This window comes from Anser brachyrhynchus, assembly GCF_964034855.1.
Source record: "Anser brachyrhynchus genome assembly, chromosome: 7".
In the NCBI taxonomy this organism is placed as follows: Eukaryota; Metazoa; Chordata; class Aves; order Anseriformes; family Anatidae; genus Anser; species Anser brachyrhynchus.
The window spans coordinates 28,316,577-28,341,511 of NC_137701.1; the positions used below are offsets into that span (position 1 = coordinate 28,316,577).

Here is a 24,935-nt window from a genome sequence, read left to right on the forward strand (position 1 = left end):
CTCGAGGTGCGGCCTCACCAGAGCCGAGTACAGGGGCACAATCACTTCCCTAGACCTGCTGGCCACACTGCTTCTTATGCAAGCCAGGATGCTCTTGGCCTTCTTGGCCACCTGGGCACACTGCTGGCTCATATTCAGCCGACTATCAACCAATACTCCCAGGTCCTTCTCGGCCAGGCAGCTTTCCAATCACTCTTCTCCCAGCCTGTAGGGCTGCTTGGGGTTGTTACGCCCCAGGTGCAGGACCCGGCACTTGGCCTTGTTGAACTTCATACAGTTGACCTCAGCCCATCGCTCCAGCCTATCCAGATCCTCCTGCAGAGCCTTCCTGCCCTCGAGCAGATCGACACACGCACTTAGCTTGGTGTCATCTGCAAACTTACTGAGGGTGCACTGGACGCCCTCATCCAGATCATCGATAAAGATATTAAAGAGGACCGGCCCCAGTACCGAGCCCTGGGGGACACCACTAGTGACCAGCCTCCAACCGGATTTGACTCCATTCACCACAACTCTCTGGGCCCGGCCATCCAGCCAGTTTCTAACCCAGCGAAGCGTACGCCAGTCCAAGCCCCGAGCAGCCAGTTTCTTGAGGAGAATGTTGTGGGGAACGGTGTCAAAAGCCTTACTGAAGTCAAGGTAGACCACATCCACAGCCTTTCCCTCATCCACCAAGCGCATCACTTGGTCATAGAAGGAGATCAGGTTCGTCAAGCAGGACCTACCTTTCATAAACCCATGCTGACTGGGCCTGATCGCCTGCTTGCCCTGCAAGTGCCGCGTGATGACCCTCAAGATAATCTGCTCCATGAGCTTTCCTGGCACTGAGGTCAAACTGACAAGCCTATAGTTCCCCGGGTATGCCCTGCAGCCCTTCTTATAGATGGGCATCACATTGGCTAGCCGCCAGTCGACTGGGACCTCCCCCGATAGCCAGGACTGCCGATAAATGATGGAAAGCGGCTCGGCCAGCTCCTCCGCCAGTTCTTTCAGTACCCTCGGGTGCATCCCATCCGGCCCCATCGACTTGCGCACATCCAAGCTCCGTAGCAGGTCGCCAACCATTTCCTCATGGATAGCGAAGGCCACATCCTGCTCCCCATCCCCTTCCACCAGCTCAAGGCACTGGGTATCCAGAGAACAACCGGTATTGCCGCTAAAGACTGAGGCAAAGGCGGCATTAAGCACCTCAGCTTTTTCCTCATCATTAGTAACTAGGTTTCCCATCGCATCCAGTAAAGGATGGAGATTCTCCTTAGTCCTCCGTTTCACGTTGATATATTTGTAAAAGGATTTTTTGTTGTCTTTAACGGCAGTAGCCAGATTGAGCTCCAGATGAGCTTTGGCCTTTCTAATTTTCTCCCTGCACAGCCTCGCTACATCCTTGTAGTCCTCGTCAGTGGCCCGCCCTTTTTTCCAAAGATTATAAACCCTCTTTTTTCTGCTAAGCACAAGCCGCAACTCTCTGTTGAGCCAGGCCGGTCTTTTTCCACGCCGGCTCGTCTTTGGACACGTGGGGACGGACCGCTCCTGTGCCATCACGATTTCCTTCTTGAGGAGCGCCCAGCCTTTCTGGACTCCTCTGCCCTTCAGAACCGCCTCCCAAGGGACTCGGCCAACCAGCGTCCTGAGCAGCTCAAAGTCAGCCCTCCGGAAGTCCAAGACAGCAGTTTTACTGGTCCCTTTCCTCGCCTCACCAAGAATAGAGAACTCTACCATTTCGTGGTCACTCTGCCCAAGACAGTTTCCGACCACCACATCTCCCACCAGCCCTTCTCTGTTTGTGAAGAGAAGGTCTAGCGGGGCACCACCCCTGGTAGGTTCACTGACCAGCTGCGTCAGGAAGCTATCTCCCACGCTCTCCAGAAACCTCCTAGACTGCTTTCTCTGTGCCGTGTTGTGTTTCCAGGATATGTCCGGGAAGTTGAAGTCCCCCACGAGGACAAGCGCTGACGATTTTGCAACTTCTGTCAGTTGCCTATAAAACTCCTCATCCGTCTCCTCATCCTGGTTCGGCGGTCTATAACAGACCCCCACCAGGAAGCTAGCCTTGCCGGCCTTCCCGCGGATCCTAACCCACAGGGATTCAACCTTACCATTCCCAGCCTGGAGTTCCACAACATCGAAAGATTCTCTAATGTAGAGAGCCACGCCACCACCCCGTCTGTGCTGCCTGTCCCTCCTGAAGAGCCGATATCCAGGCATTGCAGCACTCCAGTCGTGGGAGCGGTCCCACCACGTCTCCGTGATGGCAACCAAGTCGTAGCCTGCCTGCTGCACGATGGCTTCCAGCTCCTCCTGTTTGTTACCCATACTGCGTGCATTAGTGTAGATGCACTTCAGCTGGGCCATCGCCTTCTTCCCCGGCCTAGCCATTGTTTCCCCCGGCACAGCTCCAACAAGCCTTGTTTGAGCCCCGTCCCCCTTCTTACCTAGTTTAAAGCGCTCTCTATGAGCCCCGCCAGCTACTGGCCTAGGATCCGTTTTCCCCTTGGAGATAGGGACCCGTCTGGGGCCACCAGGCCGGGTGCCGAGTAAAGCTCCCCATGGTGAAAAAAAACAAAATTTCTGTGCTGGCACCAGCCTCTGAGCCACCTATTAACCACGCGAGCTTTCCGTGTCCTCTCCGTGCCTCTCCCTTCCCCCGTAGGGATAGAAGAAAACACCACCTGCACTCCCGCTCCCTCCACCAATCGTCCCAGCCCCCTAAAGTCCTGTTTGATAGCCTTGAGGCTTCTCTTTTCAACATCGTCACTGCCAGCCTGGACTATCAAAAGCGGGTAATAGTCAGAGGGGCGAACCAGGTTGGGAAGCTTCCTGGTAACGTCTCTGACCCTGGCCCCAGGGAGGCAGCAGACTTCCCTATGTGTGGGGTCAGGCCGACAAATAGGGCCCTCCGTTCCCCTGAGGAGGGAGTCGCCTACTACGATCACCCTTCTGTCTTTCTTGGTGGAGGCAGTCTTGAGGCGTGGAGTCGGCTTCCTCGCCCTAGGCATCCTCCTGGGTAGACTCACGAGGGCTGCCGGTGCCTGGCGGCTCCCTCACGTAGGCTCGATGCCCGAAAAATAGCCCTGCCTGTCCCGATCCCGCGCTCCGCTGCAGCACGCGTCTGCCCCGGAGCCGGTCGCCTCGGCAAGTGGCTCTGAAATGGCGGTGGTGCCCGATTTAAAAGGCCCGCCGCTGACGCTGTCGCTGACGCTGCTGGCTCCGCCTACGCCTCGTCAGCCTCCCTCACGAGGGCTGCCGGTGCCTGGCGGCTCCCTCACATAGGCTTGATGCCCGAATAATAGCCCTGCCTGTCCCGATCCCGCGCTCCGCTGCAGCACGCGTCTGCCCCAGAGCCGGTCGCCTCGACTTGCACCTCTTTAGATTCACCAGGTGGTCTCGAGCCTGCTCTTCCCTTACAGTGGGTGGGACTTTGATCCCCCAGCCTCCATCTACGGGTTCAGGGAAATGAAAGACTTGAGAAGCCCGCCTACCAGTGCAGGTGGAGGCAAAGATGTTGCTGAGTACCTCAGCCTTCTCCACATCTGTCGTTGCCAATTACTCAGCTATAGAAACTCACTCCTAATATAAGAAATTAGCCACCCATAATCACTTACACACTCCTATTTTCACCCCTCAATTTATTTTCACAAATGTTAAAGGTGCATGGTGGTCCTCGGGGACTCCTCCTGTCACCCCAGCGCAGCAGCCCGAAGGGAGCTGGGTCCTCTCTTGTGCTCTTCCTCGAGGCTCTATGCAGAAGGGCTGCCACCTCTCGCACAAGGGCTGCCGGATGGGAAAGAAGCACTCACGCAAGCCCTGAGAATCAGCAACAGAGTGGTTTATTGCCAGGATGTCTTGCAGGTAATCCTGCGGGATGTCCGTGACATTCGGTGGCTCCAAGCTAGTGCTTGGGATGGAGCCTGCGTGACAACGAGTAGGGAGCTGGCCGGGCACGCCTGCGACGCTGTTTGCGCGCTTGGAGAGCAGAGAGCAGAGACCTGCTGCGGGAGTCCCAGGTCTGTTCTGGTGGAGGTGGATCCACTTCCATTGGTTCCTCCACGTCTGCTGGTGGATCCAGCTCCATGGGCTCCACGGTGTTGGGCAGAAGGATAAGCCAGTCCTTGCCCGGGACTGCCCAAACGGGATGCCTTCCATCTGGCATGTTTTCAGGCCAGGGTGCCGAACCAGGGGGTCGTCCAGTCCCACGCCTTGGTCCCGTGCCACTGTCGGGTTGATTTTCACGCGTGGGTCTGACGCTGCTGCCTGTTTTGTGGCCCTGGCTGGGTCCCGCACTGTCTTCCCTGTGATAGGCACGCCTGTGCTCCCCGCGGCTCTCTGGCTGATGTTTCTCTCTTTGCCTCGCGCCACCGTTGCCACTACGGGAAGGCCCAGGCCCCCTGTCACTGTGTGTTTGAGGGGATGGCCTGTTCCCCGCATCATTGCGGTGCCAGCGGTACCGCTTAGAGGTGTCCGGGCTTGCTTGAGAGGCTCGCCTCTGCTCTGTGCGGCTGTCTGGCCGATGTTCCCGCCTTTTCCCCATGCCGTTGTTGCGACAGTTGGAAGGTCCATGCCCCGAGTCGCTGTCTGCTTTGGGGGAAGGACGGCGCACGGCTTGGAGTTGCCGATGTTTGAGCCCGTCCTTGCTGGGGACTGGCCGCACGCGATCCCTTCGATCAGGAGACCTTTCCCGCCGGGGTGACGAACCACGGGCTCGTTTGCTTCCACGCGTAGGTCCCGTGCCACTCTGCGGTGGATTTCCGATCGTGGGTCCGACGCTGCCGTCTTCTTTCTGGCCGTGTCTGCGTCCCACGCTGCGTTGTGGACTACGGGCACGCCTCTGCTCCGTGCGGCTGTCTGGCCGATGTTCCCGCCTTTTCCCCATGCCATCATTGCTACAGTTGGAAGGTCCATGCCCCGAGTCGCTCTCTGCATTGGGGGAAGGACGGCGCACGGCTTGGAGTTGCCGGTGTTTGAGCCCGTCCTTGCTGGGGCCTGGCCGCACGCGATCCCTCTGATCAGGAGACCTTTCCCGCTGGGGTGACGAACCACAGGCTCGTTCACTTCCACGCGTAGGTCCCGTGCCACTCTGCGGTGGATTTCCCTTCGTGGGTCCGACGCTGCCGTCTTCTTTCTGGCCGTGTCTGCGTCCCACGCTGCGTTGTGGACTACGGGCACGCCTCTGCTCTGTGCGGCTGTCTGGCCGATGTTCCCGCCTTCGCCCCACGCGACTATTGCGTGAATCGTAAGGCCCATGGCCCGAGTCGCTCTCTGCATTGGGGGAAGGACGGCGCGCGGCTTGGAGTTGCTCAGGTTTGAGCCCGTCCTTGCTGGGGCCTGGCCGCACGCGATGCCTTTGTTCAGGAGACTTTTCAGGCCGGGGTGCCGAACCACGGGCTCGTTCTCTTCCACGCCGAGGTCCCGTGCCACTCTGCGCTTCGTTTCCATTTGTAGGCCCGACGCTGCCATCCCGTGTATGGCCATGCTTGGGTCCCACACTGTGTCGCGCGCTATGATCACGCCTGTGCTCCTTGCGGCTCTCTGGCTGATGTTCTTGCCTTTGCCTCACGCCGCCGTTGTGACTAGGAGAAGGCCCAGGCCCCCTGTCGCTGTGTGCTTGAGGGGCCTGCCTGTTCCCCGCGTCATTGCGGTGCCAATGGTACCGCCTGTAAGCGTCTGGGGGCTGCGCGCCAGAGCTCCCTTGGGCACTGGTGCCTTTTGTGCCGCCGGCGCTCTGCCTTCGCCCATGACGCTTCTCCTTCTCATCACCTGCCGTCCTTGTTGGTGCTTGCTGGGACTGCATCGCTGTCCTCTCACACCAACGAGGGCTGCCTCTCGCCTTGCTGCTTCCGGTCTTCCTCCTGCCGCGGATGCTGGCTGTCAGAGGACCTAGTAGCTGAGCGAGTGGCGGGCCAGCGGCAGGGGGGCCTCTTTTATAGGGCCCACGGCAAAGGCGGGGCAGTGGTGGCCATTGTGACGTCAGCAAGCCGCTGTGATGAAACGGCCCGTGATTGGCCAACTTTGGGCGGCTTTGTTGGGGGTAGCCTGGACGATGCCCTCATGTGGAAGGAGGAGGAGGGCTGTGGGGGGGGTCGCCTGAGGGCCCCTTTTGTGGGGCTGGCTCCCCCGGGCCATTTGGCTTGCCAGAGAGAAAGGCTGCCCCTCGGCCACAGGGACTGCCCCGCACCTCCCATCCTGTGCCCTGGCTTTATTTTTAACACTGGTTTTTAGGTAATTTCATTCTGTTCTTTATGGAAAAGAACAGAAGTAAGGTGCATCTTCAGCCATAATGCCCAGGTGCGCTTTGCGCTCTGAGTGAAGAATTTCTTCCCCACGTCACATCTAATCGAAATCTCCCCTCCGTTTGTTCAAAGCCATGATTCATGGTTCCATGGCCACACTCCCTGGTGGAGTCCCTCTCCGTTTTTGTTTTTTTTTTTTTTCTTTTTTAGGCCACTTTTATGGGTAAGCTTAGGTGGCAAAAATGCAGGACCTTGCAAATTGCAGCCCTGCCTACCTTGTTCCTCATGTTCCATATGATCTTTTCCAGCTCAGGCTCTAGCCTCTCATCAGCGTAACATAGAATCATAGAAACATTCAGGTTGGAAAAGACCTCCAAGATCATCCGGTCCAACCATCACCCTGCTACCAATGTCACCCACTAAACCACGTTCCTACGCACCACGTCCAACCTTTCCTTGAACACAGAATCACACAGAATGACAGAATCATTGAGGTTGGAAGAGACTTCCAAGATCACCGAGTCCAACCTCTGACCTAACACTAACAAGTCCTCCACTAAACCATATCACTAAGCTCTACATCTAAACGTCTTTGAAAGACCTCCAGGGGTGGTGACTCAACCACTTCCCTGGGCAGCCCATTCCAATGCCTAACAACCTTTTTGGTAAACAAGACAGCAGTTTAACTGATCCCCCTCCTGACTTCGCCAAGAACAGAGAACTCTACCATTTCGTGGTCACTCTGCCCACGACAACTCCCACCAGCCCTTCTCTGTTTGTGAACAGAAGGTCTAGCGGGGCACCTCCCCTAATAGGCTCACTAACCAGCTGCGTCAGGAAGTTATCTTCCACGTTCTCCAGAAACCTCCTAGACTGCTTCCTCTGAGCTGTATTGTATTTCCAGGATATGTCTGGGAAGTTGAAGTCCCCCACGAGAACAAGTGCTGGCGATTTCGCAGCTGCTGCCAGCTGCCTGTAGAACTCCTCATCCGTCTCCTCATCCTGGTCTGGCGGACTATAACAGACCCCGACCAGGATGCCTGCCTTGTTGGCCTTCCCGCTGATCCTAACCCATAGGGACGCAACCTTGCCATTCCCAGTCTCGAGTTCCACAACATCCAAACACTCTCTAATACAGAGAGCCACACCATCACCCGTCCTCTGCTGCCTGGCCCTTCTGAAGAGCGGATAGCCAGTCACTGCAGCACTCCAGTCAGCACTCAACACCCCCAGGGACGGTGACGCCACCACCTCCCTGGGCAACCCGTTCCAATGCCTGACCACTCTTTCTGAGAAGAAATGTCTTCTGCTTGTTTGAATTGTTGAAGAGCAGTGCTTACACTGAGTCAAGGACGTTTCAGCTTCTCACGCTGCCCTGCCAGTGAGGAGGCTGGGCGTGCAGGAGGAGCTGGGAGGGGACAGAAGCAGGACAGGTGACCCCAACTGGCCAAAGGGATATTCCATACCGTGTGCTGTGGTGCGTCCTGGTTTTGGCTAGGATAGAGCTAATTTTCCTCCTAGTAGCTGGTAGGGTGCTGTGCTTTGGATTTAGGATGAGAGTAATGTTGATAACACGCTGCTGTTTGACTGGTTGCAGAGCAGTGCTTACACTAAGCCAAGGACTTTTCAGCTTCTCGCTCTGTCCTACCAGCACGCAGGCTGGGCGTGCAGCAGGAGCTGGGAGGGGACAGAAGCAGGACAGCTGACCCCAACTGGCCAAAGGGGTATTCCGTACCGTATGGCGTCATGCTGGACAAGTACTGTGGGGTACCGGCTGCTCGGGGACAGGCTGGGCATCGGTCAGCGGGTGGTGAGCAACTGCACTGGGCCAAGCCCCAGCACGTTGCAGTGATTTGTGTCTCTCTGGAATTGCTAGGGCGATGACACACCTTTTTCAAGCCCTTCATTCTTCCATTTTTTTAGGATTTTGCACCTGTTCAGGGGTGAATTTCCAAAGCACTGGAGGTGTCCACTGCTCTAGATGCCTGCCCATATCCTCCAACACTGCCTGCCACTCATAACTCTTCTGCCTCAGAACAGATCTCTGGATGGCATTCCTAAGTAGGTGGTTAACCTTGGACAACACCTGAAGCGCGCTCAGGAGATGTTACAATAAGAACATGCTGGTCTGAACATCCACAGGATATTGAAAGACCTGAAGAGCTATCGTAACTAGCCTGGAGGAGAATCACAGAATCACAGAATCGTCTAGGTTGGAAGAGACCTCCAAGATCATCTAGTCCAACCTCAGCCCTAACACTAACAAGTCCTACACTAAACCATATCACTAAGGGCTACATCTAAACGTCTTCTAAAGACCTCCAGGGATGGTGACTCAACCACCTCTCTGGGCAGTCCATTCCAATGCCTAACAACCCTTTCAGTAAAGAAGTTCTTCCTAACATCCAACCTAAACCTCCCCTGGCGCAACTTTCGCCCATTCCCCCTCGTCCTGTCACCAGGCACGTGGGAGAATAGACCAACCCCCACCTCTCTACAGCCTCCTTTAAGGTACCCATAGAGAGCGATGAGGTCGCCCCTGAGCCTCCTCTTCTCCAGGCTAAACAACCCCAGCTCCCTCAGCCACTCCTCGTAAGACTTGTTCTCCAGACCCCTCACCAGCTTCGTTGCCCTTCTCTGGACTCTCTCGAGCACCTCCATGTCCTTCTTGTAGCGAGGGGCCCAAAACTGAACACAGTACTCGAGGTGCGGCCTCACCAGAGCCGAGTACAGGGGGACAATCACCTCCTTAGACCTGCTGGCCACACTGCTTCTTATGCAAGCCAGGATGCTCTTGGCCTTCTTGGCCACCTGAGCACACTGCTGGCTCATATTCAGCTGCCTATCAACCAGTACTCCCAGGTCCTTCTCGGCCAGGCAGCTTTCCAACCACTCTTCTCCCAGCCTGTAGCGCTGCTTGGGGTTGTTACGCCCCAGGTGCAGGACCCGGCACTTGGCCTTGTTGAACTTCATACAGTTGACCTCAGCCCATCGCTCCAGCCTATCCAGATCCTCCTGCAGAGCCTTCCTGCCCTCGAGCAGATCGACACACGCACTTAGCTTGGTGTCATCTGCAAACTTACTGAGGGTGCACTGGACGCCCTCATCCAGATCATCGATAAAGATATTAAAGAGGACCGGCCCCAGTACCGAGCCCTGGGGGACACCACTAGTGACCGGCCTCCAACCGGATTTGACTCCATTCACCACAACTCTCTGGGCCCGGCCATCCAGCCAGTTTCTAACCCAGCGAAGCGTACGCCAGTCCAAGCCCCGAGCAGCCAGTTTCTTGAGGAGAATGTTGTGGGGAACGGTGTCAAAAGCCTTACTGAAGTCAAGGTAGACCACATCCACAGCCTTTCCCTCATCCACCAAGCGCATCACTTGGTCATAGAAGGAGATCAGGTTCGTCAAGCAGGACCTACCTTTCATAAACCCATGCTGACTGGGCCTGATCGCCTGCTTGCCCTGCAAGTGCCGCGTGATGACATTCAAGATAATCTGCTCCATGAGCTTCCCTGGCACTGAGGTCAAGCTAACAGGCCTATAGTTCCCCGGGTCTACCCTCCGGCCCTTCTTGTAGATGGGCGTCACATTTGCTAGCCGCCAGTCGACTGGGACCTCCCCTGATAGCCAGGACTGCCGATAAATAACGGAAAGCGGCTCGGCCAGCTCCTCCGCCAGTTCGCTCAGTACCCTCGGGTGGATCCCATCCGGCCCCATCGACTTGTGTACATCCAAGTGTTGTAGCAGGTCGCCAACCATTTCCTCATGGATAGTGAGGGCCACAGCCTGCTCCCCATCCCCTTCCACCAGCTCAGGGTACGAGGTAACCAGAGAACAACCGGTCTTGCCGCTAAAGACTGAGGCAAAGAAAGCATTGAGCACCTCAGCCTTTTCCTCATCTTTTGTAACTAAGTTTCCCCCCGCATCCAGTAAAGGATGGAGATTCTCCTTAGTCCTCCTTTTTGCGTTGATGTATTTGTAAAAACGTTTTTTGTTATCTTTAACGGCAGTAGCCAGATTGAGCTCCAGATGAACTTTGGCCTTTCTAATTTTGTCCCTAAACAGCCTCGCAACATCCTTATAGTCCTCCTGAGTAGCCCCCCCTCTTTTCCAAAGATTATAAACCCTCCTTTTTCTCCTAAGCTCGAGCCACAACTCTCTGCTCAGCCAGGCCGGTCTAGTTCCGCGTCGGCTCGTCTTTGGGCACGTGGGGACAGACCGCTCCTGAGCCATTAAGATTTCCTTCTTGAGGAGTGCCCAGCCTTCCTGGACTCCTTTGCCCTTCAGAACCTCCTCCCAAGGGACTCTGCCAACCAGTGTCCTGAACAGCTCAAAGTCAGCCCTTCGGAAGTCCAAGACAGCGGTTTTACTGGTCCCCTTCCTGACTTCGCCAAGAATAGAGGACTGAACCATTTCGTGGTCACTCTGCCCAAGACAGCTCTCAACCACCACATCTCCCACCAGTCCGTCACTGTTTGTGAACAGAAGGTCTAGCGGGGCTCCTCCCCTGGTAGGCTCTCTAACCAGCTGCGTCAGGAAGTTATCTTCCACGCTCTCCAGAAACCTCCTAGACTGCTTTCTCTGGGCTGTGTTGTGCTTCCAGGATATGTCTGGGAAGTTGAAGTCCCCCACGAGAACAAGCGCTGACGATTTCGCGGCTTCTGCCAGCTGCCTGTAGAACTCCTCATCAGTCTCCTCATCCTGGTTCGGCGGTCTATAACAGACCCCCACCAGGATGCTTGCCTTGTTGGCCTTCCCGCTGATCCTAACCCATAGGGACTCAACCTTATCATTCCCAGCCTCAAGTTCCTCAACATCTAAACACTCTCTAATATAGACAGCCACACCACCACCCCTTCTGTGCTGCCTGTCCCTTCTGAAGAGCCTATAGCCAGACATTGCAGCACTCCAGTCATGAGAGTGGTCCCACCACGTTTCCGTGATGGCAACCAAGTCATAGCCTTCCCGCTGCACGATGGCATCCAGCTCCTCCTGTTTGTTGCCCATGCTGCGTGCATTAGTGTAGATGCACTTCAGTCGGGCCATTGCCTTCTTCCCCGGCTTTGCCATTGTTCCCCCCGGCACAGCTCCAACAAGCCTTCTTTCAGCCCCATCCCCCTTCTTTCCTAGTTTAAAGCCCTCTCAGCGAGCCCTGCCAGCTCCTGGGCTAGGATCCGTTTTCCCCTTAGAGACAGGGACCCATCTGCGGCCATCAGGCCGGGTGCCGAGTAAAGCGCCCCATGGTCAAAAAACCCAAAAGTTCTGTGTTGGCACCAGCCTCTGAGCCATGTTTTAATCAGGTGGGCTTTCCGTGTCCTCTCGGTACCCCTCCCTGCTACTGCAGGGATAGATGAAAACACCACCTGTACTCCCGCTCCATCCACTAACCGTCCCAGTCCCCTAAAGTCCCGTTTGATAGCCTTCAGGCTTCTCTCTTCAAGATCATCACTGCCAGCCTGGACTATCAAAAGAGGGTAGTAGTCAGAGGGGCGAACCAGGTAGGGAAGCTTCCTGGCAATATCCCTGACCCTGGCCCCAGGGAGGCAGCAGACTTCCCTGCGGGTAGGGTCAGGTCGACAAACAGGGCCCTCTGTTCCCCTGAGAAGGGAGTCGCCTACTACGATCACCCTTCTGTCTTTCTTGGTGGAGGCAGTCTTGAGGCGTGGAGTCGGCTTCCTCGCCCTAGGCATCCTCCTGGGTAGCCTTTCTACCTCGTCCTCACCCACCGGTCTCTCAAGCTCCAGGGCCTCAAATCTGTTACGTAAGGGCACCTGGGAAGGCGGGGCCAGTAGGGGGGGGCGTTGCCTGAAAGGTCGAGCAGGGACCTGTCTCCATCCCTCCTCAACTTCTAGGTTGCCTCCCTCTGCCCGACAGCGACAGGGCAGGGGGTCCATCCCCATTTGGGGTATCTCACCCCCGTACCTCTCCTTCAGGCCCTGCAGGGAGTCACTCCACCAGTCTATCTCCCGCTCACACTCCCTAATAGCCCTCAACCTCTCCACCTCCTCTTTGAGTTCTGCCACCGGGCGGACCAGGTCATCCACCTGCTCGCACCTCACACACACAGCGCCTCTGCCTCCCTCAGATGGCAGCAACAGGCTCAGGCAGTCCCTGCACCCAGAGACCTGAACTGCCGCATTGTTGAGCAGGCAGTCAGTGTGGGTGGCCACAGACTTTCTAGAGAAAGTACTCTGCCTGGTGAAGACCATCGCAGCCCGGCTAGCAGTCAACAGCCGTTAAAGATGTTGTTCTTATGGGCAGGGGGAAACTCTGCCCTCTCCACCCTCCCTGCTCGCCCTGCCTGCGCGAACTGCCGCCCCCACCCTTCTGACGGGCCGCGCCCTGTTTGCCCGCCCTGGTCGCCGCGCTCCTGGTCACTCGCGCTCCCTAGGGGCTGCTTTTGAACGGCCGGGGAGGGGGCGCTACTGGCTCCGCCTACGCCTCGTTAGCCTCCCTCGCGGGGGCTGCCGGGTCCTGGCGGCTCCCTCGAGCGGCCTCGATGTCGGAAAAAAAGCCCTGCCTGTCCCGATCCCCCGCTCCGCTGCAGAACGCGTCTGCCCCGGAGCCGATCGCCTCGGCAAGTGGCTGAGAAGAGGCAGGTGAAGGAGAAAGGGAGAGTGAACAAGTGGGAAAAATCATCTCCGGCGGTCCCCTGCATATATTGGCTCCCTGAAGAGAAAAGGTCCTTGAAATATCCTCTCCTGAGGTAGCCTATGCCAAGGATGCACGGAGCATCCGGGCCAGTCACAATAGGGTGCTTTTGCCACTCATTCCCAGTTAGGCTCACGCTGGTATCGGCCTCGGGTAGTTCTTGATGCCCTTATGATATCTTCTACTTCGTCTTCCTGTTCCTCTGATGGCCCAGCCACTTTGGAGTAGCCTATCTCGTCTTCTCCTCCCTCCCCAGTCTGAGTAGGAGTTCCTCTGCTTTCTAAACGACCTGACTTTCTCATCCCTTTCTAAAAAGGGGTGTGATGTTTCCCCTTTTCCACTCACCAGAGACATCGCCTGACCGCCAGGACTTTTCAACTAGGATGGAGAGAGGCTTGGCAGCTACATCAGCCAGTTCCCTCCGCACCCTGGGATTCATGTCATCAGGCCCCATACACTTCACAGTATCACAGTATCACAGATTTCTAGGTTGGAAGAGACCTCCAAGATCATCTAGTCCAACCTCAGCCCTAACACTAACAAGTCCTACACTAAACCATATCACTAAGGGCTACATCTAAACGTCTTTTAAAGACCTCCAGGGATGGTGACTCCACCACCTCCCTGGGCAGCCCGTTCCAATGCTTAATAACCCTTTCGGTAAAGAAGTACTTCCTAACATCCAACCTAAAACTCCCCTGTCGCAACTTTCGCCCATTCCCCCTCGTCCTGTCACCAGGCACGTAGGAGAACAGGCCAACGCCCACCTCTTTACAGCCTCCTTTAAGGTACCCATAGAGAGCGATGAGGTCGCCCCTGAGCCTCCTCTTCTCCAGGCTGAACGAGCCCAGCTCCCTCAGCCGCTCCTCGTAAGACTTGTTCTCCAGACCCCTCACCAGCTTGGTCGCCCTTCTCTGGACTCGCTCGAGCACGTCCATGTCCTTCCTGTAGCGAGGGGCCCAAAACTGAACACAGTACTCGAGGTGCGGCCTCACCAGAGCCGAGTACAGGGGCACAATCACTTCCCTAGACCTGCTGGCCACACTGCTTCTTATGCAAGCCAGGATGCTCTTGGCCTTCTTGGCCACCTGGGCACACTGCTGGCTCATATTCAGCCGACTATCAACCAATACTCCCAGGTCCTTCTCGGCCAGGCAGCTTTCCAATCACTCTTCTCCCAGCCTGTAGCGCTGCTTGGGGTTGTTACGCCCCAGGTGCAGGACCCGGCACTTGGCCTTGTTGAACTTCATACAGTTGACCTCAGCCCATCGCTCCAGCCTATCCAGATCCTCCTGCAGAGCCTTCCTGCCCTCGAGCAGATCGACACACGCACTTAGCTTGGTGTCATCTGCAAACTTACTGAGGGTGCACTGGACGCCCTCATCCAGATCATCGATAAAGATATTAAAGAGGACCGGCCCCAGTACCGAGCCCTGGGGGACACCACTAGTGACCAGCCTCCAACCGGATTTGACTCCATTCACCACAACTCTCTGGGCCCGGACATCCAGCCAGTTTCTAACCCAGCGAAGCGTACGCCAGTCCAAGCCCCGAGCAGCCAGTTTCTTGAGGAGAATGTTGTGGGGAACGGTGTCAAAAGCCTTACTGAAGTCAAGGTAGACCACATCCACAGCCTTTCCCTCATCCACCAAGCGCATCACTTGGTCATAGAAGGAGATCAGGTTCGTCAAGCAGGACCTACCTTTCATAAACCCATGCTGACTGGGCCTGATCGCCTGCTTGCCCTGCAAGTGCCGCGTGATGACCCTCAAGATAATCTGCTCCATGAGCTTTCCTGGCACTGAGGTCAAACTGACAAGCCTATAGTTCCCCGGGTCTGCCCTGCAGCCCTTCTTATAGATGGGCATCACATTGGCTAGCCGCCAGTCGACTGGGACCTCCCCCGATAGCCAGGACTGCCGATAAATGATGGAAAGCGGCTCGGCCAGCTCCTCCGCCAGTTCTTTCAGTACCCTCGGGTGCATCCCATCCGGCCCCATCGACTTGCGCACATCCAAGCTCCGTAGCAGGTCGCCAACCATTTCCTCATGGATAGCGAAGGCCACATCCTGCTCCCCATCCCCTTCCACCAGCTCAAGGCACTGGGTATCCAGAGAACAACCGGTATTGCCGCTAAAGACTGAGGCAAAGGCGGCATTAAGCACCTCAGCTTTTTCCTCATCATTAGTAACTAGGTTTCCCATCGCATCCAGTAAAGGATGGAGATTCTCCTTAGTCCTCCGTTTCACGTTGATATATTTGTAAAAGGATTTTTTGTTGTCTTTAACGGCAGTAGCCAGATTGAGCTCCAGATGAGCTTTGGCCTTTCTAATTTTCTCCCTGCACAGCCTCGCTACATCCTTGTAGTCCTCGTCAGTGGCCCGCCCTTTTTTCCAAAGATTATAAACCCTCTTTTTTCTGCTAAGCACAAGCCGCAACTCTCTGTTGAGCCAGGCCGGTCTTTTTCCACGCCGGCTCGTCTTTGGACACGTGGGGACGGACCGCTCCTGTGCCATCACGATTTCCTTCTTGAGGAGCGCCCAGCCTTTCTGGACTCCTCTGCCCTTCAGAACCGCCTCCCAAGGGACTCGGCCAACCAGCGTCCTGAGCAGCTCAAAGTCAGCCCTCCGGAAGTCCAAGACAGCAGTTTTACTGGTCCCTTTCCTCGCCTCACCAAGAATAGAGAACTCTACCATTTCGTGGTCACTCTGCCCAAGACAGTTTCCGACCACCACATCTCCCACCAGCCCTTCTCTGTTTGTGAAGAGAAGGTCTAGCGGGGCACCACCCCTGGTAGGTTCACTGACCAGCTGCGTCAGGAAGCTATCTCCCACGCTCTCCAGAAACCTCCTAGACTGCTTTCTCTGTGCCGTGTTGTGTTTCCAGGATATGTCCGGGAAGTTGAAGTCCCCCACGAGGACAAGCGCTGACGATTTTGCAACTTCTGTCAGTTGCCTATAAAACTCCTCATCCGTCTCCTCATCCTGGTTCGGCGGTCTATAACAGACCCCCACCAGGAAGCTAGCCTTGCCGGCCTTCCCGCGGATCCTAACCCACAGGGATTCAACCTTACCATTCCCAGCCTGGAGTTCCACAACATCGAAAGATTCTCTAATGTAGAGAGCCACGCCACCACCCCGTCTGTGCTGCCTGTCCCTCCTGAAGAGCCGATATCCAGGCATTGCAGCACTCCAGTCGTGGGAGCGGTCCCACCACGTCTCCGTGATGGCAACCAAGTCGTAGCCTGCCTGCTGCACGATGGCTTCCAGCTCCTCCTGTTTGTTACCCATACTGCGTGCATTAGTGTAGATGCACTTCAGCTGGGCCATCGCCTTCTTCCCCGGCCTAGCCATTGTTTCCCCCGGCACAGCTCCAACAAGCCTTGTTTGAGCCCCGTCCCCCTTCTTACCTAGTTTAAAGCGCTCTCTATGAGCCCCGCCAGCTACTGGCCTAGGATCCGTTTTCCCCTTGGAGATAGGGACCCGTCTGGGGCCACCAGGCCGGGTGCCGAGTAAAGCTCCCCATGGTGAAAAAAAACAAAATTTCTGTGCTGGCACCAGCCTCTGAGCCACCTATTAACCACGCGAGCTTTCCGTGTCCTCTCCGTGCCTCTCCCTTCCCCCGTAGGGATAGAAGAAAACACCACCTGCACTCCCGCTCCCTCCACCAATCGTCCCAGCCCCCTAAAGTCCTGTTTGATAGCCTTGAGGCTTCTCTTTTCAACATCGTCACTGCCAGCCTGGACTATCAAAAGCGGGTAATAGTCAGAGGGGCGAACCAGGTTGGGAAGCTTCCTGGTAACGTCTCTGACCCTGGCCCCAGGGAGGCAGCAGACTTCCCTATGTGTGGGGTCAGGCCGACAAATAGGGCCCTCCGTTCCCCTGAGGAGGGAGTCGCCTACTACGATCACCCTTCTGTCTTTCTTGGTGGAGGCAGTCTTGAGGCGTGGAGTCGGCTTCCTCGCCCTAGGCATCCTCCTGGGTAGACTCACGAGGGCTGCCGGTGCCTGGCGGCTCCCTCACGTAGGCTCGATGCCCGAAAAATAGCCCTGCCTGTCCCGATCCCGCGCTCCGCTGCAGCACGCGTCTGCCCCGGAGCCGGTCGCCTCGGCAAGTGGCTCTGAAATGGCGGTGGTGCCCGATTTAAAAGGCCCGCCGCTGACGCTGTCGCTGACGCTGCTGGCTCCGCCTACGCCTCGTCAGCCTCCCTCACGAGGGCTGCCGGTGCCTGGCGGCTCCCTCACATAGGCTTGATGCCCGAATAATAGCCCTGCCTGTCCCGATCCCGCGCTCCGCTGCAGCACGCGTCTGCCCCAGAGCCGGTCGCCTCGACTTGCACCTCTTTAGATTCACCAGGTGGTCTCGAGCCTGCTCTTCCCTTACAGTGGGTGGGACTTTGATCCCCCAGCCTCCATCTACGGGTTCAGGGAAATGAAAGACTTGAGAAGCCCGCCTACCAGTGCAGGTGGAGGCAAAGATGTTGCTGAGTACCTCAGCCTTCTCCACATCTGTCGTTGCCAATTACTCAGCTATAGAAACTCACTCCTAATATAAGAAATTAGCCACCCATAATCACTTACACACTCCTATTTTCACCCCTCAATTTATTTTCACAAATGTTAAAGGTGCATGGTGGTCCTCGGGGACTCCTCCTGTCACCCCAGCGCAGCAGCCCGAAGGGAGCTGGGTCCTCTCTTGTGCTCTTCCTCGAGGCTCTATGCAGAAGGGCTGCCACCTCTCGCACAAGGGCTGCCGGATGGGAAAGAAGCACTCACGCAAGCCCTGAGAATCAGCAACAGAGTGGTTTATTGCCAGGATGTCTTGCAGGTAATCCTGCGGGATGTCCGTGACATTCGGTGGCTCCAAGCTAGTGCTTGGGATGGAGCCTGCGTGACAACGAGTAGGGAGCTGGCCGGGCACGCCTGCGACGCTGTTTGCGCGCTTGGAGAGCAGAGAGCAGAGACCTGCTGCGGGAGTCCCAGGTCTGTTCTGGTGGAGGTGGATCCACTTCCATTGGTTCCTCCACGTCTGCTGGTGGATCCAGCTCCATGGGCTCCACGGTGTTGGGCAGAAGGATAAGCCAGTCCTTGCCCGGGACTGCCCAAACGGGATGCCTTCCATCTGGCATGTTTTCAGGCCAGGGTGCCGAACCAGGGGGTCGTCCAGTCCCACGCCTTGGTCCCGTGCCACTGTCGGGTTGATTTTCACGCGTGGGTCTGACGCTGCCGCCTGTTTTGTGGCCCTGGCTGGGTCCCGCACTGTCTTCCCTGTGATAGGCACGCCTGTGCTCCCCGCGGCTCTCTGGCTGATGTTTCTCTCTTTGCCTCGCGCCACCGTTGCCACTACGGGAAGGCCCAGGCCCCCTGTCACTGTGCGTTTGAGGGGATGGCCTGTTCCCCGCATCATTGCGGTGCCAGCGGTACCGCTTAGAGGTGTCCGGGCTTGCTTGAGAGGCTCGCCTCTGCTCTGTGCGGCTGTCTGGCCGATGTTCCCGCCTTTTCCCCATGCCGTTGTTGCGACAGTTGGAAGGTCCATGCCCCGAGTCGCTGTCTGCTTTGGGGGAAGGACGGCGCACGGCTTGGAGTTGCCGATGTTTGAGCCCGTCCTTGCTGGGGACTGGCCGCACGCGATCCCTTCGATCAGGAGACCTTTCCCGCCGGGGTGACGAACCACGGGCTCGTTTGCTTCCACGCGTAGGTCCCGTGCCACTCTGCGGTGGATTTCCGATCGTGGGTCCGACGCTGCCGTCTTCTTTCTGGCCGTGTCTTCGTCCCACGCTGCGTTGTGGACTACGGGCACGCCTCTGCTCCGTGCGGCTGTCTGGCCGATGTTCCCGCCTTTTCCCCATGCCATCATTGCTACAGTTGGAAGGTCCATGCCCCGAGTCGCTCTCTGCATTGGGGGAAGGACGGCGCACGGCTTGGAGTTGCCGGTGTTTGAGCCCGTCCTTGCTGGGGCCTGGCCGCACGCGATCCCTCTGATCAGGAGACCTTTCCCGCTGGGGTGACGAACCACAGGCTCGTTCACTTCCACGCGTAGGTCCCGTGCCACTCTGCGGTGGATTTCCCTTCGTGGGTCCGACGCTGCCGTCTTCTTTCTGGCCGTGTCTGCGTCCCACGCTGCGTTGTGGACTACGGGCACGCCTCTGCTCTGTGCGGCTGTCTGGCCGATGTTCCCGCCTTCGCCCCACGCGACTATTGCGTGAATCGTAAGGCCCATGGCCCGAGTCGCTCTCTGCATTGGGGGAAGGACGGCGCGCGGCTTGGAGTTGCTCAGGTTTGAGCCCGTCCTTGCTGGGGCCTGGCCGCACGCGATGCCTTTGTTCAGGAGACTTTTCAGGCCGGGGTGCCGAACCACGGGCTCGTTCTCTTCCACGCCGAGGTCCCGTGCCACTCTGCGCTTCGTTTCCATTTGTAGGCCCGACGCTGCCATCCCGTGTATGGCCATGCTTGGGTCCCACACTGTGTCGCGCGCTATGATCACGCCTGTGCTCCTTGCGGCTCTCTGGCTGATGTTCTTGCCTTTGCCTCACGCCGCCGTTGTGACTAGGAGAAGGCCCAGGCCCCCTGTCGCTGTGTGCTTGAGGGGCCTGCCTGTTCCCCGCGTCATTGCGGTGCCAATGGTACCGCCTGTAAGCGTCTGGGGGCTGCGCGCCAGAGCTCCCTTGGGCACTGGTGCCTTTTGTGCCGCCGGCGCTCTGCCTTCGCCCATGACGCTTCTCCTTCTCATCACCTGCCGTCCTTGTTGGTGCTTGCTGGGACTGCATCGCTGTCCTCTCACACCAACGAGGGCTGCCTCTCGCCTTGCTGCTTCCGGTCTTCCTCCTGCCGCGGATGCTGGCTGTCAGAGGACCTAGTAGCTGAGCGAGTGGCGGGCCAGCGGCAGGGGGGCCTCTTTTATAGGGCCCACGGCAAAGGCGGGGCAGTGGTGGCCATTGTGACGTCAGCAAGCCGCTGTGATGAAACGGCCCGTGATTGGCCAACTTTGGGAGGCTTTGTTGGGGGTAGCCTGGACGATGCCCTCATGTGGAAGGAGGAGGAGGGCTGTGGGGGGGTCGCCTGAGGGCCCCTTTTGTGGGGCTGGCTCCCCCGGGCCATTTGGCTTGCCAGAGAGAAAGGCTGCCCCTCGGCCACAGGGACTGCCCCGCACCTCCCATCCTGTGCCCTGGCTTTATTTTTAACACTGGTTTTTAGGTAATTTCATTCTGTTCTTTATGGAAAAGAACAGAAGTAAGGTGCATCTTCAGCCATAATGCCCAGGTGCGCTTTGCGCTCTGAGTGAAGAATTTCTTCCCCACGTCACATCTAATCGAAATCTCCCCTCCGTTTGTTCAAAGCCATGATTCATGGTTCCATGGCCACACTCCCTGGTGGAGTCCCTCTCCGTTTTTGTTTTTTTTTTTTTTCTTTTTTAGGCCACTTTTATGGGTAAGCTTAGGTGGCAAAAATGCAGGACCTTGCAAATTGCAGCCCTGCCTACCTTGTTCCTCATGTTCCATATGATCTTTTCCAGCTCAGGCTCTAGCCTCTCATCAGCGTAACATAGAATCATAGAAACATTCAGGTTGGAAAAGACCTCCAAGATCATCCGGTCCAACCATCACCCTGCTACCAATGTCACCCACTAAACCACGTTCCTACGCACCACGTCCAACCTTTCCTTGAACACAGAATCACACAGAATGACAGAATCATTGAGGTTGGAAGAGACTTCCAAGATCACCGAGTCCAACCTCTGACCTAACACTAACAAGTCCTCCACTAAACCATATCACTAAGCTCTACATCTAAACGTCTTTGAAAGACCTCCAGGGGTGGTGACTCAACCACTTCCCTGGGCAGCCCATTCCAATGCCTAACAACCCTTTTGGTAAACAAGACAGCAGTTTAACTGATCCCCCTCCTGACTTCGCCAAGAACAGAGAACTCTACCATTTCGTGGTCACTCTGCCCACGACAACTCCCACCAGCCCTTCTCTGTTTGTGAACAGAAGGTCTAGCGGGGCACCTCCCCTAATAGGCTCACTAACCAGCTGCGTCAGGAAGTTATCTTCCACGTTCTCCAGAAACCTCCTAGACTGCTTCCTCTGAGCTGTATTGTATTTCCAGGATATGTCTGGGAAGTTGAAGTCCCCCACGAGAACAAGTGCTGGCGATTTCGCAGCTGCTGCCAGCTGCCTGTAGAACTCCTCATCCGTCTCCTCATCCTGGTCTGGCGGACTATAACAGACCCCGACCAGGATGCCTGCCTTGTTGGCCTTCCCGCTGATCCTAACCCATAGGGACGCAACCTTGCCATTCCCAGTCTCGAGTTCCACAACATCCAAACACTCTCTAATACAGAGAGCCACACCATCACCCGTCCTCTGCTGCCTGGCCCTTCTGAAGAGCGGATAGCCAGTCACTGCAGCACTCCAGTCAGCACTCAACACCCCCAGGGACGGTGACGCCACCACCTCCCTGGGCAACCCGTTCCAATGCCTGACCACTCTTTCTGAGAAGAAATGTCTTCTGCTTGTTTGAATTGTTGAAGAGCAGTGCTTACACTGAGTCAAGGACGTTTCAGCTTCTCACGCTGCCCTGCCAGTGAGGAGGCTGGGCGTGCAGGAGGAGCTGGGAGGGGACAGAAGCAGGACAGGTGACCCCAACTGGCCAAAGGGATATTCCATACCGTGTGCTGTGGTGCGTCCTGGTTTTGGCTAGGATAGAGCTAATTTTCCTCCTAGTAGCTGGTAGGGTGCTGTGCTTTGGATTTAGGATGAGAGTAATGTTGATAACACGCTGCTGTTTGACTGGTTGCAGAGCAGTGCTTACACTAAGCCAAGGACTTTTCAGCTTCTCGCTCTGTCCTACCAGCACGCAGGCTGGGCGTGCAGCAGGAGCTGGGAGGGGACAGAAGCAGGACAGCTGACCCCAACTGGCCAAAGGGGTATTCCGTACCGTATGGCGTCATGCTGGACAAGTACTGTGGGGTACCGGCTGCTCGGGGACAGGCTGGGCATCGGTCAGCGGGTGGTGAGCAACTGCACTGGGCCAAGCCCCAGCACGTTGCAGTGATTTGTGTCTCTCTGGAATTGCTAGGGCGATGACACACCTTTTTCAAGCCCTTCATTCTTCCATTTTTTTAGGATTTTGCACCTGTTCAGGGGTGAATTTCCAAAGCACTGGAGGTGTCCACTGCTCTAGATGCCTGCCCATATCCTCCAACACTGCCTGCCACTCATAACTCTTCTGCCTCAGAACAGATCTCTGGATGGCATTCCTAAGTAGGTGGTTAACCTTGGACAACACCTGAAGCGCGCTCAGGAGATGTTACAATAAGAACATGCTGGTCTGAACATCCACAGGATATTGAAAGACCTGAAGAGCTATCGTAACTAGCCTGGAGGAGAATCACAGAATCACAGAATCGTCTAGGTTGGAAGAGACCTCCAAGATCATCTAGTCCAACCTCAGCCCTAACACTAACAAGTCCTACACTAAACCATATCACTAAGGGCTACATCTAAACGTCTTCTAAAGACCTCCAGGGATGGTGACTCAACCACCTCTCTGGGCAGTCCATTCCAATGCCTAACAACCCTTTCGGTAAAGAAGTTCTTCCTAACATCCAACCTAAACCTCCCCTGGCGCAACTTTCGCCCATTCCCCCTCGTCCTGTCACCAGGCACGTGGGAGAATAGACCAACCCCCACCTCTCTACAGCCTCCTTTAAGGTACCCATAGAGAGCGATGAGGTCGCCCCTGAGCCTCCTCTTCTCCAGGCTAAACAACCCCAGCTCCCTCAGCCGCTCCTCGTAAGACTTGTTCTCCAGACCCCTCACCAGCTTCGTTGCCCTTCTCTGGACTCTCTCGAGCACCTCCATGTCCTTCTTGTAGCGAGGGGCCCAAAACTGAACACAGTACTCGAGGTGCGGCCTCACCAGAGCTGAGTACAGGGGGACAATCACCTCCTTAGACCTGCTGGCCACACTGCTTCTTATGCAAGCCAGGATGCTCTTGGCCTTCTTGGCCACCTGAGCACACTGCTGGCTCATATTCAGCTGCCTATCAACCAGTACTCCCAGGTCCTTCTCGGCCAGGCAGCTTTCCAACCACTCTTCTCCCAGCCTGTAGCGCTGCTTGGGGTTGTTACGCCCCAGGTGCAGGACCCGGCACTTGGCCTTGTTGAACTTCATACAGTTGACCTCAGCCCATCGCTCCAGCCTATCCAGATCCTCCTGCAGAGCCTTCCTGCCCTCGAGCAGATCGACACACGCACTTAGCTTGGTGTCATCTGCAAACTTACTGAGGGTGCACTGGACGCCCTCATCCAGATCATCGATAAAGATATTAAAGAGGACCGGCCCCAGTACCGAGCCCTGGGGGACACCACTAGTGACCAGCCTCCAACCGGATTTGACTCCATTCACCACAACTCTCTGGGCCCGGCCATCCAGCCAGTTTCTAACCCAGCGAAGCGTATGCCAGTCCAAGCCCCGAGCAGCCAGTTTCTTGAGGAGAATGTTGTGGGGAACGGTGTCAAAAGCCTTACTGAAGTCAAGGTAGACCACATCCACAGCCTTTCCCTCATCCACCAAGCGCATCACTTGGTCATAGAAGGAGATCAGGTTCGTCAAGCAGGACCTACCTTTCATAAACCCATGCTGACTGGGCCTGATCGCCTGCTTGCCCTGCAAGTGCCGCGTGATGACCCTCAAGATAATCTGCTCCATGAGCTTTCCTGGCACTGAGGTCAAACTGACAAGCCTATAGTTCCCCGGGTCTGCCCTGCAGCCCTTCTTATAGATGGGCATCACATTGGCTAGCCGCCAGTCGACTGGGACCTCCCCCGATAGCCAGGACTGCCGATAAATGATGGAAAGCGGCTCGGCCAGCTCCTCCGCCAGTTCTTTCAGTACCCTCGGGTGCATCCCATCCGGCCCCATCGACTTGCGCACATCCAAGCTCCGTAGCAGGTCGCCAACCATTTCCTCATGGATAGCGAAGGCCACATCCTGCTCCCCATCCCCTTCCACCAGCTCAAGGCACTGGGTATCCAGAGAACAACCGGTATTGCCGCTAAAGACTGAGGCAAAGGCGGCATTAAGCACCTCAGCTTTTTCCTCATCATTAGTAACTAGGTTTCCCATCGCATCCAGTAAAGGATGGAGATTCTCCTTAGTCCTCCGTTTCACGTTGATATATTTGTAAAAGGATTTTTTGTTGTCTTTAACGGCAGTAGCCAGATTGAGCTCCAGATGAGCTTTGGCCTTTCTAATTTTCTCCCTGCACAGCCTCGCTACATCCTTGTAGTCCTCGTCAGTGGCCCGCCCTTTTTTCCAAAGATTATAAACCCTCTTTTTTCTGCTAAGCACAAGCCGCAACTCTCTGTTGAGCCAGGCCGGTCTTTTTCCACGCCGGCTCGTCTTTGGACACGTGGGGACGGACCGCTCCTGTGCCATCACGATTTCCTTCTTGAGGAGCGCCCAGCCTTTCTGGACTCCTCTGCCCTTCAGAACCGCCTCCCAAGGGACTCGGCCAACCAGCGTCCTGAGCAGCTCAAAGTCAGCCCTCCGGAAGTCCAAGACAGCAGTTTTACTGGTCCCTTTCCTCGCCTCACCAAGAATAGAGAACTCTACCATTTCGTGGTCACTCTGCCCAAGACAGTTTCCGACCACCACATCTCCCACCAGCCCTTCTCTGTTTGTGAAGAGAAGGTCTAGCGGGGCACCACCCCTGGTAGGTTCACTGACCAGCTGCGTCAGGAAGCTATCTCCCACGCTCTCCAGAAACCTCCTAGACTGCTTTCTCTGTGCCGTGTTGTGTTTCCAGGATATGTCCGGGAAGTTGAAGTCCCCCACGAGGACAAGCGCTGACGATTTTGCAACTTCTGTCAGTTGCCTATAAAACTCCTCATCCGTCTCCTCATCCTGGTTCGGCGGTCTATAACAGACCCCCACCAGGAAGCTAGCCTTGCCGGCCTTCCCGCGGATCCTAACCCACAGGGATTCAACCTTACCATTCCCAGCCTGGAGTTCCACAACATCGAAAGATTCTCTAATGTAGAGAGC

The 24,935-nt window shown here is 56.3% G+C and overlaps 1 protein-coding gene across 1 annotated transcript in view; it reads right to left on the bottom strand.

The window, feature by feature from the left end:
- The window catches only part of LOC308197743 (uncharacterized protein), a gene marked incomplete at its 5' end in the record, with an annotated part of 29,446 nt that extends 10,131 nt beyond the window's left edge, over positions 1-19,315 (bottom strand). The window contains 3 exons of the mRNA XM_080598734.1: positions 4,446-5,881; positions 18,035-18,225; positions 18,307-19,315. Of these exons, the coding sequence (XP_080454860.1) occupies positions 4,446-5,881; positions 18,035-18,225; positions 18,307-19,315 (2,636 nt within the window). The remainder of the gene's footprint in view (positions 1-4,445; positions 5,882-18,034; positions 18,226-18,306) is intronic.
- Between the last annotated feature and the right edge of the window lie 5,620 nt (positions 19,316-24,935).